General features: G+C 41.2%; 2 protein-coding genes across 13 annotated transcripts in view; both read left to right on the top strand.

The window, feature by feature from the left end:
- Positions 1-4313, top strand: part of LOC103155452 (pleckstrin homology domain-containing family A member 5) — a 145962-nt gene extending 141649 nt beyond the window's left edge. For 10 of the 11 annotated variants that reach the window (XM_007577138.2, XM_016663568.1, XM_016663567.1 and 7 more), the window contains 3 exons: positions 2485-2630; positions 2873-3012; positions 3886-4313. In XM_007577138.2, the coding sequence (XP_007577200.1) occupies positions 2485-2630; positions 2873-3012; positions 3886-3920 (321 nt within the window). In that variant the 3' untranslated portion in view covers positions 3921-4313. The remainder of the gene's footprint in view (positions 1-2484; positions 2631-2872; positions 3013-3885) is intronic. The other variant, XM_016663564.1, reaches the window with a different exon arrangement.
- A 4454-nt stretch (positions 4314-8767) lies between these two features.
- LOC103155451 (zinc finger protein aebp2) lies at positions 8768-15304 on the top strand. 2 transcript variants are annotated; one of them, XM_016663572.1, is made up of 8 exons: positions 8768-9449; positions 12426-12657; positions 13777-13899; positions 13973-14159; positions 14241-14365; positions 14439-14506; positions 14774-14887; positions 14977-15304. In XM_016663572.1, the coding sequence occupies exons 1-8, from the start codon at positions 8944-8946 to the stop codon at positions 14987-14989; spliced, it is 1368 nt and encodes a 455-aa protein (XP_016519058.1). In that variant the 5' UTR covers positions 8768-8943; the 3' UTR covers positions 14990-15304. The 2 variants fall into 2 exon arrangements, with proteins under 2 accessions (XP_016519058.1, XP_007577199.1); XM_007577137.2 differs by having other exon boundaries at positions 8769-9449; positions 13792-13899.
- Positions 15305-16275: the final 971 nt, after the last annotated feature.

Below are 16275 nucleotides of genomic sequence, written 5' to 3'. Positions count from 1 at the left end.
AACAGTCAGTCAGGCAGACAGTCAGGCAAACAGTCAGTCAGGCAGACAGTCAGGCAAACAGTCAGTCAGGCAGACAGTCAGGCAAACAGTCAGTCAGGCAGACAGTCAGGCAAACAGTCAGTCAGGCAGACAGTCAGGCAAACAAGTCAGGCAGGCGGACAGTCAGCCAGGCAGTCAGGCAGACAGTCAGTCAGTCAGACAGGCAGTCAGTCAGGCAGACAGTCAGTCAGACAGTCAGTCAGGCAGTCAGACAGTCAGACAGTCAGTCAGGCAGTCAGACAGTCAGTCACTCTGTCAGACAGTCAGTCAGTCAGTCAGTCACTCAGTCAGATAGTCAGTCAGACAGTCAGTCACTCAATCAGGCAGTCGGTCAGTCAGGCAGGCAGGCCGGCAGACAGTCAGGCAAACAGTCAGTCAGGCAGATAGTCAGGCAGACAGACAGGCAGTCAGGTAGACAGTCAGGCAGTCAGACAGTCAGTCACTCTGTCAGTCACTCAGTTAGACAGTCAGTCAGACAGTCACTCTGTCAGTCACTCAGTTAGACAGTCAGACAGTCAGTCACTCACTCAGTCAGACAGTCAGTCACTCAATCAGGCAGTCAGACAGACAGTCAGGCAGTCAGACAGTCAGTCACTCTGTCAGGCAGTCAGTCAGTCAGTCACTCTGTCAGACAGTCAGTCACTCTGTCAGACAGTCAGTCACTCTGTCAGACAGTCAGTCACTCTGTCAGACAGTCAGTCAGTCAGTCAGGCAGACAGTCAGGCAGACAGTCAGGCAGACAGTCAGGCAGACAGACAGGCAGACAGACAGGCAGTCAGGCAGACAGGCAGACAGTCAGGCAGACAGTCATACAGTCAGGCAGACAGGCAGTCAGGCAGACAGTCAGTCACTCAGACAGTCAGTCAGTCACTCAATCAGGCAGTCAGTCACTCTGTCAGACAGTCAGACAGTCAGTCACTCAATCAGGCAGTCAGTCAGGCAGTCAGACAGTCAGTCAGTCAGACAGTCAGTCAGTCAGTCAGTCAGACAGTCAGTCAGTCAGTCAGTCAGGCAGTCTGTCTGTCTGTCTGTCAGACAGTCAGTCAGTCACTCAATCAGGCAGACAGTCAGGCAGACAGACAGGCAGACAGGCAGTCAGTCATACAGTCAGGCAGACAGTCAGTCAGGCAGTCAGACAGTCAGTCACTCTGTCAGACAGTCAGTCACTCAATCAGGCAGTCAGACAGTCAGGCAGACAGGCAGTCTGTCTGTCTGTCTGTCTGTCTGTCAGACAGTCAGTCAGTCAGTCAGTCAGTCAGTCAGTCAGTCAGTCAGTCAGTCAGTCAGTCAGTCAGTCAGGCAGACAGGCAGTCAGTCATACAGTCAGGCAGACAGACAGGCAGTCAGGCAGACAGTCACTCAGACAGACAGTCAGTCAGTCAGTCACTCAGTCAGTCAGTCAGTTATGGTATTTAATGCTAGGAGCTCATCTGTGTTCCAGGATACAAATTAAAACAATCCTAACCAACCAAGTATGTGCATTTGAAAAATTGGAAAAATGTTTCTTTGAAAAGTTTCTTGTGTGAAGACTGATTTAAAGTTGCAGTATGTAAGTTTTATTTAAAAATGTTTGTTTTTTGACATCCATTCATTTTCTAACACACGTATCCCTAATGTGGTCATGTTGGCAGCTGGTCCCTATCTCCAGCAGTCAACAGGTGAGAGGCAGGGTCACCATGGGCAGGTCAACAGAGACAGACAGGACAAACAACTATCTACACACTGACATCAATGAGAATTTAGAGAGATCAGTCAATCTAACATTCATGTTTTTGGACTGTGGGAGGAAGCCGGAGTACCCAGAGAAGACCCACTTATGCACAGGGAGAACATGGATACTCCATGCAGAAAGACCCCAGGCCAGGATTCGAACCCAGGACCTTCTTACTTCAAAGCAGCAATGCTACCAACTGCACCTCTGTTTTGTTTTACGTATTTGTTAAAAATGTCACTATATCCTGAGAGTGTAAAATGAAATTGATTATCACTTAAAAAAGGAACTCTTCTGGCTACTGTTTGTGGTCCTACTGCAGAAATACAGCCTCGGTCAGAAACAACCAATCAGAGCCAGAGCTATCACTGCTCATCATAACCAGTGACTATTCTTACTAGCCTGCACATTTACAGCAGGGGGATGAGCTGAGGCACAGCAGAGCAGGGGAGGGTGTGAGTAGTATGTACACAAGTCTGACTGACAGTGCTATCCTGGATGTTTTTGACTGAGAACAATGTCATAGTGACAATTTTAACAAAAAGTTAAGAAAGCTTATTTTTAAATAAAGATGATAATCTAAAAAAATGTGATTATGATGTTATTTAATCACATAGCTAAGACAGGCACTTAAAATTGAAAAACTGGAATTTTACTAAATTGCTCAAACATTGTTGTTATGTTACTGCCAGCCCCTTTCTTTTCTTCTGAAAGTATTATTTATTTACTTTCAGCTGTGTGAGAGCCAGAGGGTGATCATTGTGGACCTCGGCACAGATCCAAAGCGTGTGGAGATCGTAAACTTTCAACACTTTGAGGATGATGAGAGCAAAGGTCAAGATCTGACCAGCTCTCCTGCAAACATCTTAACTGAAAACAGGTCTGTGTGTTAAATCATAGTTCTGTGGACATGACCACTGTTTAGGTAAACGTCCCAAAACAAACTGAACTTTCATTTATTTTGGTTAATACTTAACAAAGCTAATCATGGTAGAATGACATTGACATTGTGTACAGGTGAGCTGTAATCCAAACCACTGTGGTGGCTCTGCATTGCATTTAGAGACTTTTTGAAATACTACATGTTGAGCTTTTATAAATGTGATATTTTGCTCAATGCAGTTTTCAGCCATCAACCTCTGAGCCTAAGGAACAGGAAACAGAGGAGAGCCTTACTCCAAGCCAGGAGGAGCATCTTGATTCATGCAAACAGTTGACTGGAGACAGCAAGACGCACAACATCAACAGCAACATGTTGTCTGGTAAGAAAGATTCTTTGCTCACATTTGGAATCTGATTCAAACTTGCAATGGTTTGAATCAGCTGTTCTGGAATAGAGGCACATCTAAAACATGCAGAGCAGGGGGGCGCTGAGGACCAGTCTAAAGACAGATTCCTTCAGAGAAGATAAACAAATGTCAGTCTTATCAGACATTATTCACCTGATAAGACTGACATTTCCATTTGTTGTTAAAATATTATTCAAGCTTCCAATGTACGATAAAGCTGCTGCCTGTACTTACAGTACAGCAAGGGCTTTTCTTTTTTTCAGATGTTAACTTGAACTAAACTTGATAGGTTTTGCTCCTCTGTCTTCCCATTGATGCAACACCATTAATACAAACCCAGCTGAAAGAACAGTGCTGTTTTTTCTGGTGTATTCTCATGTTATATTTTTACTCATTAATGGATACAATTTCAAATTTAACTGACTAACTTTACTCAAACAAATTCAACAAATTCAAGTTTGGGTTTTGTAGACAACTTAAGGTACAAATCAGACAAAATGTACACGTATTAACTAGTAACTAATTACTTTCCACAGTATATTTTTTTTCCACATTGTGAAGTACTTATCCATACAGGGACCCTACAGTACAGTAAAATATTATGATTTTATTTGTTTTGGATCACACAATGAGCCACTGACTATTTTTGTCATAGTAGTGGCACAAATTTAAAACTACTTTCAACAAAAAGAGAAAGGTTGTATCTTTGTACTTATTTTAACTGTTTAGCCATCATACATTTTATTTTTTGAGATTTTTATGACATGATCTTTTTTTATTAACTTTCCTAAGTAAAACAGTGCAAGACATGACTAACATGCTTTCCTCTGTCTCTCCTCCCTGCAGTGCAGACGTTCACCGTGGTTAGCAGCGACACGTGAGCATGGTCAGCTTCAGTGTCCAAATCAACATCCCATAAAGCCCAAATGTAGCCAACCAGCACAGAGCATGTTTCCACGGCTTTCTGCGTTCCTGACAGAACCACTTAGAGACTACAGCTACATGCCTGCACAGAGATCAACACTCGGTAGTAGCAATCAATGGCTGGTGGGAAGTCTTTGAATCCTGACACAAAGAGAGCTTATTAATCGTTAGTACCTTTAGATATTTTTCAAACTGAGAAGCTCCTTTTATTCCCTAAACATGTTTGCATAAAAAAGATTGTGAACTGGTTATAGATTATGTTTTTACCAATAGGCAAACCCTGAGATGGATCAAAAGGGGAAAAAAGTCTCATTTCAGTGACTCAATTCAGTAAATAAAACATATATCAATTAAATAATCACATCTTGTTTTTTTTTAGACTTTATTTTTGTTAATTATAAGTTTCTGCTTACATCTAAAGAAAACAACATTTAAGTTTAGAACATACCAATAAAAACATGTTATTACAGCAATGTGGGCTTAAATAAAAAGTATGTTTAAATGCCTGTTTGAAGGATGTTGTTTTCAAAGTTTACTTTTAATCTGACAAACAAGCCTCGTCAGAACGCAACTAGATGATGCCATCATGTGGGGTTTCTGCAGAAAACAATCAAGGATTTTACTGATATCCTGGATGTAGGGGAGATCTACATGTTAGACTAATCAAACATGCTTGATTAGTCTGTTAGGGCCACTGATGGAAATTCTTGAGCCTTTCTTATCAGACACCTTTACTGTTTCTGTCCATTAATCTTAGGAATATTCTGGAAAACATGGCAAATTAAAGATATTCTGACTCTTGAATCATTTTCAGACATGCTTAAATTGCTTGTTTGAAATTGAAGAAATGATGACAACTCACTGGTATCCTTCATTAAGGGGAAACAACAGAGAAATAAGGATTGCTTTGGATTTAGCTCCATCCATCCTCCCATTAACTCTGACCAGTTTCCCTTTAACAAAAATAAACTTCCTTGCTGAAGTTTAAGACTGCTCTGGATTTTACTTAGAGGGATCAGTGTAAGGGGACTGAACCCAAAGCACCTCTAACTTTTTAAAAACATGTTTTGTACTGTTTTTTGTTTGTTTGTTTGTTTGTTTGTTTTTGTGTGTGTTTTTTTTAAATAATTATTTCCAATTACATCACAATTATGCAGAGGGTTAGTCAAAAACCAAATGGTCTACTGGTTGACCAGTTGTTTCTCAGCCCTGGTCCTCACCGACCCCCTGTCCTGCATGTTTTAGGTGTTTCCCTTCTGCCACACCTGAATTGTATCTCTGGGTGATTAACAGGCTTCTGCAGAACTTGCAATGGTTTGATGATTCAAACCATTGCAAGTTCTGGAATGCACATCTAAAACATGCAGAGCAGGGGGGGGTGAGGACCAGTCTAAACACTGGGTTTAGACTATGTCTCACTTTACAGTGAACTGAATGACAACATATTGTTTCACATTTTGTGTCATCATCCAATCTTCAATCTGGTTAAAAATATGCGATTGACTATAGCTTTCTAACGCCATCAAAGACAAATCCTAGTGGCCCCCAGCTTTCCTTGACAGTAACAGTTCCCTTAAACCTTTGTATCACCTACACTGTGTGGCAAAAATCTAAAGCAAATACAAGTTGAGTCCCAGACAGATGGAAGCTTCTGCACTGTCCTAGCCTGGGCTAGGACCTAACCCTAACCCTAACCCTTGCCTTCCTATGCTATTCTGTTCAATTCAAATCTCACTTCAAAGCTCAGTCTTGGGTTTCTCCCATTGACTTTGATTCCCTCTGGTAGAATAGCCCAATAAGCAAACAGAAAGAGAAGTTTTAAGGATGACGTTGATTTTCTGTTCTGTTTTAGAACTGTAATCTTCCTGTAGTTTCAGCAATGGCAGTGGAGGACATGAACAAAGCCGTTCAGTCCATTGTTGGCAGTTTTGCCACATATTGAATTAACTTTACTCACATCAGCTCTCTTCACAGTGGAGGATGGTTGTTTACAGACCAGTAAGCTTCTTACCATCAAACTGGCAAATTTATACATAATTTGCAATTCAGTAAAATTCAAAACTTTAGAGCAGGGCTGCTGGCATCCTGCATGTTTTAGTTCTCTCCCTAGTGGTCGTAACAACCTTTTCAGCAGGTCAATGTTCTTCTTAGGCCTTCTAACAAGCCATCATTGGATCCAGGTGTGTTAAAACAAGGAGAGAACTAAAACATGCAGGATGCCGGGCGGTCTAGGACTGACTTTGGACCTGCCTTAGAGCAAAACCAGGAAGCAGACCTTCTGGATGAAGCAACCTGTAGAACAAGAAGCAGGCTATCACTGCCCCAATAGAAACTCACATTTTAGAATGAGAAACAAAAATGCTAAAGTGTTTTGTATGTCTCGAATATGTCTTTTCTGTAATTGTTTCTCAACAAGGCCCCAGGCAAACACTTCTGGGCATCTTGGAGCCACTGTACAATTAGAGCTGCTTAATAAGTGCAAACCATTTCACAGTGTTGACACAATGTGGAGCTTGTTCCTGGGGGCATTAGAATTTTGTTGCTAAACACATAGATGTTAAAAGTACAGAGCTATTAATCTGAATAAGAAATAGCGTGAGAATCCTTGCCATACGTGGCAATGTCTGCTGTTTATGAGCTGCTGAAGGCGAGTGTACATCCATTTGCCTCCAAACACATGCAGTGCTTAACTTCAAGCCCAAGTGACCACTGAAGTGACCACTGAAGTGACCACCACTGAAGTGACCACTGAAAGTGACTGCACTGAAGTGCACTGATTTTAAACTTGTTTTGATTTCTGTCTTGCTTAAGGCTAAAGGCTTCCTGTTTTCATAAAAATACAAGTTGTCCTTTGACATATATGCAGATAAAGTATATCATAAATATATACAAACAGCCAATTTTCCTTCAAAATTGTGATTTTCTCTTCTTTTGTAGAAGACTAACTCTTTTTGAAATATTTATTTGGATTGGGTGATTTAAGTCTTGGTTGAAGTCTTGAGCATGCAAAGTATTAGAATGCTTCAGATTTTTGTCTGTTTTTGCAGCTTTTGTCTTCTGTTTTCCTCTCTCACTTTGGTTTGTTTAGGTAGCAAACATGAAATAAAGAGTTTGTGATTCAGTCCTAGATGGTGATACATAGGAGAATAGCACACATATGAAGCAATAAGGCAGACTTTGGCGCTTCAGGACGAATAAATTTAAGACATGTATAAACTGTAAAACTAATTCTAAAAAGAAGCATAATTTATCTACAACCTGAAAAAGAGTGAATATTAAAGACATTGTCAATATGCAAAAGGTTCATACCCCATCTGTTTTATATCATGTGAAATAAATGTTGATGTTCCTAAAGTTGTTCAGTCTATTTTCTTGAATGGTGCATTCAGTTGATATACAGTTCTAAATATAAATTGGACTTTCCTCACCATAAGAGAAGGTAAGATGACTTATTTGTTTTATTTTAATTTTTTACACTTGTTTTTTTGGGAAGGCAAGTCAGGGAGAATAATCTTGCTGTCAGACACTCGCTATTACACAGAGTGTTTGGACGGAGAGCATTTGTCAAGCTCCTTTTTCTCCATGGAAACCAGTTTTAAGGTTGTAAGGACGCCAAATTCATTGTTTTGAAAGCCTGTTCGCTGTTCGGTTGAAATACCTTCTATTACTCATAAATGTCACTTTGATTATTCTAACAATGTGCATGTAAGGCACATTATATCCCTTAGCAATTAATACCTACTGAAATAATATGATGAGAAAGGATATTTATAATTTACATGTGGAAAACCTAACATGCTTAAATCACTGTCACTTTTTATCAGCTAAAAAATGCAATGCTCTATTACCCTGTTACAAGAAATCCATTTAAAAGAGTTAAAACATAAAAAACTAAGGTGGTACTGGGTAAGCCAGTCCTGTCTTAGTTGTACAATATTTGTACAAAAACTGTACAAAAACACAGCACTAAACGTTGTTTTTTTTCTACAATGTTTTTGTGTAGGCACTTCCAAATCTACTGTTTTTTGTTTTGAAGGTTTCCAAGGAGCTTTAGTGAGTGTTTTATTTTTCTAACTTCAGAATGGTTTAGTTGCTATTGCTGTCAAATATTATAGCACTTTAAAACATTAACAATATATATGGACCATGGCTGAGACAGAAGCAAGGTATAAAGCTCAGATGTTAGTGTGTAGTGACTCCTGGGTCCAAACACTGATTCTCCTTTTTAGAATAATCCACAGACACGATTGAGCTCTTTCTCAGTGTCGAACATTAAGGTTGTAAGGATGCTAAATTCAATGTTTGAACTGATTTGTTCTACGCATTTGTCAGGCCCTGAGAGGGACCAGGGAGCACTGCAGCAACACCCCTAGGAAGAAACAGCCAACCATCACCGCGTTCATTCCTCTAGTTTGGTTCGTTTATCTGTTTGTTGAAACACGTGGAAATGAGAGAACAGAACGTTAAAGTGAGCAAAGATGCTTCACTCGCTCAAAAGTTCACTGTTCTAATGTACACATCCAGTGAAATGGCATTCTTTTTTTTATTTTATTTTTTTTTCTTTTTGTTTTTTTTCTTTTTTAATTTATTTAAAGTCCAAATTGACGTTTTTGTTGTAAATGGTCTGGTCTTCTCACCATTACCTGCCTAATAAGATAAGTAAGACCTACTGCTAAAAGCAACTAACTGAAATTTAAGGAATTCTGCTGCTTTTAGAAGCAGCCAGTTGGAGGTACTGTAGTGAGAATACTTGCTTTGAGACGTTTTTTTCTTAACATTTTGAATTTCTTGTGGGTAGTCTGTTTAAGGGCTAATTCCTTTATAAACCGAGTGAGACATCTTCCGAAATAGAGCAGCTTTTCCCCCACGGTTTTTCTGACGTCACGTCACCCTCAGCTTTGCTTTACATTTGAAGCTTAGAGCAGCACGGGATAAACTTTTCTCGCGAAAATTACAAAAACAGCGCGTGTGCTGTGCTAAATGGCTCAGATGAGGGCTGAAGGGACTGAACACGGTTCTCAGTCTGAATCCAAACAAAGCGACTCTTGTGAAGCTGCTTGGACCAGCTTGAAGGGACAAGCCGCGGAAGACCCCAAACGGGAACCGGGTGTCAACAACGAGGACAAACCAGCCGAGGACTGCGGCAGTTGTAAGGCAGCGGGGCCCGGGCACAACCCGCCGCCCTTTCCCGACATGGACGGGGAAGGTACGTCCCCTCACAGCAAGCCGGGCAACAACGATGTGGAATGTGGCTTTGAACTCGGCGAACCTGGAGAAAGCCCTGCGCAGGGTAGTCTAGCGAGCAGCACAGACTCCGCACAAGAGGGCTCGCGAGTACTGAAAGCAGAACAAAGAGAAACGGAGAACGTGTGCAGCTCAGCGCCTCGCTGCTGCACAAAGCCCGCGGAGAAGGCCGAACACGCGGCCAGGAGGTGGGTCGGTGTGGAGGAAGGAGAACCGCTCAGCCGCATGGACTCTGAGGACAGGTTGGTAAAAGCCGGAGAAGGAGGCAGAAGGCCGCACACTTGAGTTTCAGAGAGGTGGTTTGGAGACAAGTTCATCACCTAAAGTGTTTAATAAAGTTTTTTATGGTGACTGTGTGTGGAGGAATCTCCAACTTATAAGAAATGATTTCTTAAGGATAATGATTGCGTAGTATCATAACGCTGTAGTATGGCGTACCATGTGAAGCACATGTAGTGATAACATTTACCATGTGATTACGCCTTTAAATCCGCAGTAACAGTTTGAATTGATGTAGAAAGTAAGCAGCAGTCAAAACTCCGGAGACAGACTTTGGTTCCGAGATAGTTCTTCTCAGAGCCAATCATAAGCAAGGTGAATATTTACAATGTCTTCTAGAAATGCCTTGATATCTGAGAAAAACAAATCAGATTTCCTGAAATGTTCAAGTACAACTGAGAAAATCAAAAGAAAATGTGTCACTCATTTCAGAAAGTGAAGCTATGGTCACTTTTTTCTTGAAATTTTGATAACAGATTAATCCGGTTTTGTATCTCAGAACAAAACCGGATATTCTAAACAGGTGAGCAGAAAGCCCAGGTTGCATCAGCATGTTGGATGAGGTTTCTCATCCTCCTCTTGCTACTCAAAAGTTCTGGTTTGCCCCTTGAGCTAAGAGAAAACTGTAAAACAGCTGAAACAGTGGGTGCCTTTAAATCTCAACTTAAAACCCACCTGTTTAGAGTTGCTTATGGCTAAGTTAGGGTTAGAGTGTGGGTTTTGATGTCTTCAATGTTTTTATTGGTTTTATCTATTTATTAATTTCTTTTTATTTCTCTTTCTCACTGTTTACGTTTTAATGATGTAAAGCCCCCCAGAAAATGTCCCAGTTAAAAGATGTCTAACTAAAGTCCTATGGGGTTTAGAGTCCCAGTTGACGGCGTTTCAACTAAAGTTGTACAGCTTTTTATTTCTCCTCCTCACTGTTTACGTTTTATGTTTTTTAAATCTCTTTCTCTTTCTCACATGCTTTTTTTATTTTAATTATGTAAAGCACTTTGAAATGCCTTGCTGCTGAAATGTGCTATACAAATAAAATTTGATGATTGATCAAGAACAGTGGAGCAGCTTTTGCTTAAGGTTGGAATTAGAAAATTTAATTAATTGGAAAATTTAATTATCTCAATACAGCATGCAATTGATACATGAAGTGTTCTAGAATTTCCTGATAGATGGCTGTATTGACTGTGGACTTCAAAAAGTCCAGTGGACCAGAACCAGCAGAGGACATCTGGAAACTTAACTCTGGCAACATGGCAACATGCAATCTGTGCCACTCCACCCTTCCTCCAGACTGGCACCTTGATTTCCAAATTAAATGCAGAATTTATTTTCATCCAAAAAAGGGGCTTTGGACAGTGAGCAAGAGAAAATGAACTGAATTTTTCTGACCCTGGTCAGAAGCTCCCCCAAACCTTTTAATGGACATTTTCCTACCACACTTTTTCCCTCCACTCAGTTTTCCATAGCTGGTTGCTGTATGTACAGCAACCAGCTGTACAACCAGCTTCTTCAGCAATGACTGTGAAGGCAACCAGTGACTTTCTTTGTCATTAACTTCTGCAGCAATGATTAGCATGTGACAACATAAGTTTGTTGGCATTTTTCACAACATTCTAATTTTGAGTCTCTGCATTTTGGGATTTTCTTATCTTGTAGCCATTATCAAAATGACAAGAATTAAGACTAAAATACTTTACTAAGTGTAATGGATTTGTATCGGTTCTACTTTCTGAAATAAGTGACATAAAATTCAGAACTCTTTTGAGATGTACTTTATTTCTTGGGTTCAAAAAAATAAAGGAATTCATTAGGAATGTGAATACACAAGGTACAGCACCGTCAGTTCAGGCAGCATCGTGTTGGACCTGAACACATGGAACTAAGGTCTCCTCTGCAGCTATGCAGGAGAAAGAAAGGTGGACCGAACCAAAACTTTAAGCTCTTTAAGACTTAAACAACTTTAAGCTGAAATGGAACTGAAGAAAAATCCGCTCCGTACCCAATATCTGACTTGTCGGGTTCACCCTTCTTATGAATGCTACTTTTTGCTTTCAAAGAAAAGAGAATGTTCTTTGAAAGATCAACATTCTGAAAAGACCCATCAGAGATTAATGGCAGCCATTAATCTCTGATGTTGTTCAGGTTGACTGAACAGGCCTAAGCTGTCAACCATTATTCCATTATTCATGGAATAATGTTGAAAGCTAGCCTGAAAGAGAGCCTGCACTCTTATTTGCCATTGACTTTTAGAACAATAACTTTACTAGCTTAATAACAGTATGGCAGCTTCATGTTGTGAAGAAGAAATGAGTGATCGCCATGTTCATGTGTCTTAAAATGAGTTATCATTTTAAGATTATTTTTGCAAGCTGCCCAGGTCCTGAATCGGCCCCTGACAGCTGCTTCAGTCGGGGGCCGATTGTTTCTAAAAGCTGAGCTAGTTTTTGATTAACTAATGGTCAGATTACAGAATATTTATCTTAAAGTCTTGATGATGTGGGAGGCCTTGTTTGCATTTCTTTCTTATGGAGTCAGACCACCAGTTAATGTGGTCTGAGTGAAGAAACAGAACTGAGGTTTAATAGAAATGTGGCTAGTTAATGAATTTGGTGTTGGTAATTGATTCCCCGCCCCAGGGACAAAGTTGGTTTGAATAGCTATTTAATTTTTTGTCTTTTCCGTCAATAAAATGAAATTATTCGTAGCTGTGAAACATTAATATAGGATTAGCATTGCTTCACCTCTGTACGACACGATCATCTGAATCTGGATTATATACACAATCAATTGGGATTTGATTAACTTCCTGAACAGCAATTGTCAAGTGTGATTGCCTAGCATTGTTGCTAATGGATGCTATCCAAAACATCATGATCAAATTTTTAGTTCAGATCATTCTTTGTTGCTTCTGTCATGGTTTCTTGTATCTGTTCCAGTTTCTGCTCCACCCTGATGGACATTGAGAGCACTGCATCCAGCGGTCGTTCCACTCCTGCCATGCTCAATGGTCACAGTGGGGGGGCAGCGGCAGTAGCAGGCTCTGGACCTGCTGTGAGCAAATCTCTGAGCTACACCTGCTGCTGGGATGACTGCCAGCTGCTGTTCTCCAGCAGCCCTGACCTGGCTGAACACATCCGAGCTATGCATGTGGACGGACAGAGAGGAGGGGTCAGTCTCTGTGTATGTCTGTTTGACTTGGATGCTGCTGGTTCTGGTAGCTCACACCGTCAGCAGTCCATAGCCCACCAGGTTGAAAAGTTACAAAAAAACTGGTGGTATGATCAGACGCCATAATTTTTCCAAACTTGTGTGTGAAGCAAACAGGCCAGTGCACACACCCTTCTGCCCAGTTATAAACCTAGCTTAAGCTGTGTGTTAAACTGTCACTGTTCCTGGTGTCTAAAAAACCTTAGCAAGTAAAGTCTGGTGGCCCGCCAGACCTATAATACACTCACACTGTGAGCAGTTCACAGTGAGAGAAATTAACTGTGCATTAAAGCTGGATAAAAAATGTACCAACATTTTTGTTCTGTAGTACAGTCCCAGATTAAGTTTAGTTTGGAAGGTATTTTCTGTTTCAGTATAATAAACAATATTTATATTGTCACTTAATATTGTTACTGATTTAGCCAAAGTCAGTTTTTCCTTTGCAGTGTTTTTGATGTAAATTGTTTTGTTTAAAATGGCCAAATTTTGTTGATCATAATTAGGGCTGCACCAATTAACAGGCCCCCGTTTTGTTTCTCTTGGGAGTTTGGCTGATACTTGCACTACTAAATATCAACTACCGTCCTCTTTTGTTCTCCCATGAAAGAGGTTTGACTGACTGACCCACCAACTTTGCAACATTCTTGCTACATTTCAGAAACAAATCAGTATTGGCCAAAATCGGAATTGCTACATCAAGTTTTTAAAAATTGTAATCGGCCAGAAAACTGTAGTCAGTCAGTGCACCCCAATCATGATTTGGAAACAAGATGAGAGTAAGTCTGTCTACCTTTCTGCGTTACAAAGTAGATTTAGGACAGTTGGTCCTCATATTTTGGACATGCATTTGATTTTCTGTGGAGCCTGCAGTCAGTTGTAGTTTTCTATCTAATTGTTTCCACATGTCTGTCATTGGTGCAGCCAGCTGGCTGTTTATGGTTTCATTAACCCTGGTAGAACTGGCACATGACAGCTGTTCATCTGAATGCTGACCACAGCATAAAGTGATTGTTGGTGCACAGCTGCATGTTTGAACTTGGTGTGTGCTTCAGACTCTCTGACCATTGCTGACTGCTGCAGCTCTCTGTGACCCAGGTGTTTGTGTGCCTGTGGAAGAACTGCAAGGTGTACAACACTCCGTCCACCAGTCAGAGCTGGCTGCAGAGACACATGCTGACCCACAGCGGAGACAAGCCCTTCAAGGTAACATCACACATCTGCAGCTTCCACACCAGGTTAATGTTCCTGCTCCAACTAACTGTCCATTCTCTTGCAGTGTGTGGTTGGCGGCTGCAATGCCACTTTTGCCTCACAGGGGGGGCTGGCACGCCACGTCCCCACCCACTTTAGTTCTCAAGGTTCTTCCAAAACATCCAGTCAGGGCAAAGTGAAGGAGGAATCTCCATCCAAGGCTGGCCTGATAAAGAGGAGGAAACTCAGGAACAAATATAGACGCTCACTGCGTATGATTGATACACACACATGATTATTAATTCAGTCTCATAGCTGAATCTCTCACAGTGAAATTCTTCACCTGTTTCCAGCTCGACCTCATGACTTCTTTGATGCACAAACCATGGAGGCCATCCGGCATCGAGCCATATGTCTCAACCTGGCAACACATATTGAGAGTCAGGGCAATGGGCACAGTGTGGTCTTCCACAGCACGGTTGGTTCTCTCTCTGTCTCTCAGAGCAGGGTCCCACAGCATGAACCCACCTCTACTCTCTTTTGGTTTCCAGGTGATAGCCAGGAGGAAAGAGGATTCTGGGAAAGTGAAGGTGCTGCTGCACTGGGCACCTGAAGACATGTAAGTTAACTTCCTGAAAGAAGGAAATAAAAGTAGTCACAGAGAAGCTGCCTATGGAACTTTTTTTCTTCAGAGAAAATAGAAAGGAAACTTTAAAAAAAATGCAGCAAACCGATTAGTGTTGACAAAAATCAGGAAGATAATAAATCATAATTTTATCCATGAAGGTAATAGATCAACATGGCCTTATGTTCTCCTAACTGGTTATTTTAGCAGTTGTTTGTCAGTTTCCACCCAGTGACGTTAAAGTGTCCCTGTGTGCATCAGACTGCCTGATGTGTGGGTGAATGAGAGCGACAGACTGCAGCTGAAGACCAAGGTGGTTCATCTGTCCAAGCTGCCGACAGACACAGCTGTTCTCCTGGCCCCCAACATTTACAGGCAAGGGTGAACATGAAATTACATTGCAAAAAAAAAACCATTGAAAATACTTTTTAAAAATCTTTTTTGGTGCCTGTTTTTCTCCACAGGATGTTCTTCTGATGAACTCAACTTTGCTGAGGGGAAGACATTTCTGCTCAGCTCCATGTGAAGTTTCCTCTTCTTCATCCAAGAGGATCTTAGGAATTTAGAAACTTGTCTCCTTGGCTTTTTTTGGCCACCAGTATTATTAGGTGCAGTTTGTAGAAAGCATGTTGCTTGTTTTAGGTAACACAGCTGGGGTGAAAAACAAATTAACTGCATCTGTAGAGAGAGGCAGTTGTAAATATACAAGATTTGTAATATATTTTTATACACTTTTTGTACTCCCATGTAGCTGTTGTTCTGCAAATGTTTTTAATAAAAGTCTGAAAATGAGTGCATGTTGTTTACATTCAAATAACAGCCAGTGGCTCCCTGTACTGCATCTCTCTGCAGCAGGGGTGGGCAATCCTGGTCCTGGCAGGCCAGTGTCCTGCAACTCTTAGATGCAGGGGTCACCAACTCCAGTCTGCAACTTTTAGATTCACCTCTGCTCCAAAATGTCTGAATTCCCTCACCAGCGTTCATTCCACTCTGCAATAGGCTGGAAACGAGCAGTTTATTTGACCCAGGTGTGTTTGAGCAGAGATGCATCTAAAAGTTACAGGATGGTAGGACTGGAGGACTGGAGTTGGTGACTCCTGTCTCCCTCTTCCAACACACTTGAATCCAACAGCAGAATCACCTCCTAAATGCAGTCAGGTTCTCCAGAGTCCTGCTAATGACTCTCATTATTTGACTCAGGTGTGTTGAAGTAGAGATGCATCCAAAATTTGCAGGAGACCGGCCCTCCAGACCTGGAGTTGCCCACTCCTGCTCTACACAGAGAGAGATTAAGCTGAGCAGTTTAGGGCCTGTTCAGCTTCTGGTAGCGGTTCTTGATGTAGGTCAGGTCCTACAGAGTGCCATGAGACCCAAAATGTTTTCCTTGGCATTAAAACTGGCTATGCCTGTTTTATTTTTAATTCATAAGTATTTTGGGCGTTCTTTGGCCTGTCCAACTTGGACAGAGTTCCTGGGGAAGACTAAGAACAAGCTGGCCTGGGAACACCTTGGTTGTCCAATGATCAAAGTTGATTATTGAAAAACAAAACTTCTTCAAGCTGCAATTTGAGAACATTTGTTCTGAAGTGTCAAATGCGTTTTTGACATGCGTAACGCGTTTGGTGAGAACGCACCACGAGTCTGTCTTCATCAGATTGTTCTGGATCTGATGAAGTTCCCTACCATAGGCTGATACTTATCATCCTCATCTTCATCTGACAACTCCAGATCTTGTGGATAATCCTGTTTCCATTATAATGGAA

The sequence above is a fragment of the Poecilia formosa genome, unplaced genomic scaffold (genome assembly GCF_000485575.1).
Source record: "Poecilia formosa unplaced genomic scaffold, Poecilia_formosa-5.1.2 Scaffold429, whole genome shotgun sequence".
Classification (NCBI taxonomy): domain Eukaryota; kingdom Metazoa; phylum Chordata; class Actinopteri; order Cyprinodontiformes; family Poeciliidae; genus Poecilia; species Poecilia formosa.
Note: the sequence above shows the minus strand (reverse complement) of the source record. Positions and strands in the feature narration are given on the sequence as shown.

Bases quoted from the DNA above. Each gene is read 5' to 3' on its own strand.
- LOC103155451 (XM_016663572.1), top strand. From the start codon at position 8,944: ATGGCTCAGATGAGGGCTGAAGGGACTGAACACGGTTCTCAGTCTGAA. The intron at 13,900-13,972 runs GTAACATCACAC...ATTCTCTTGCAG, and splicing joins GCGGAGACAAGCCCTTCAAG to TGTGTGGTTGGCGGCTGCAA. The intron at 14,507-14,773 runs GTAAGTTAACTT...TGTGTGCATCAG, and splicing joins CACTGGGCACCTGAAGACAT to ACTGCCTGATGTGTGGGTGA.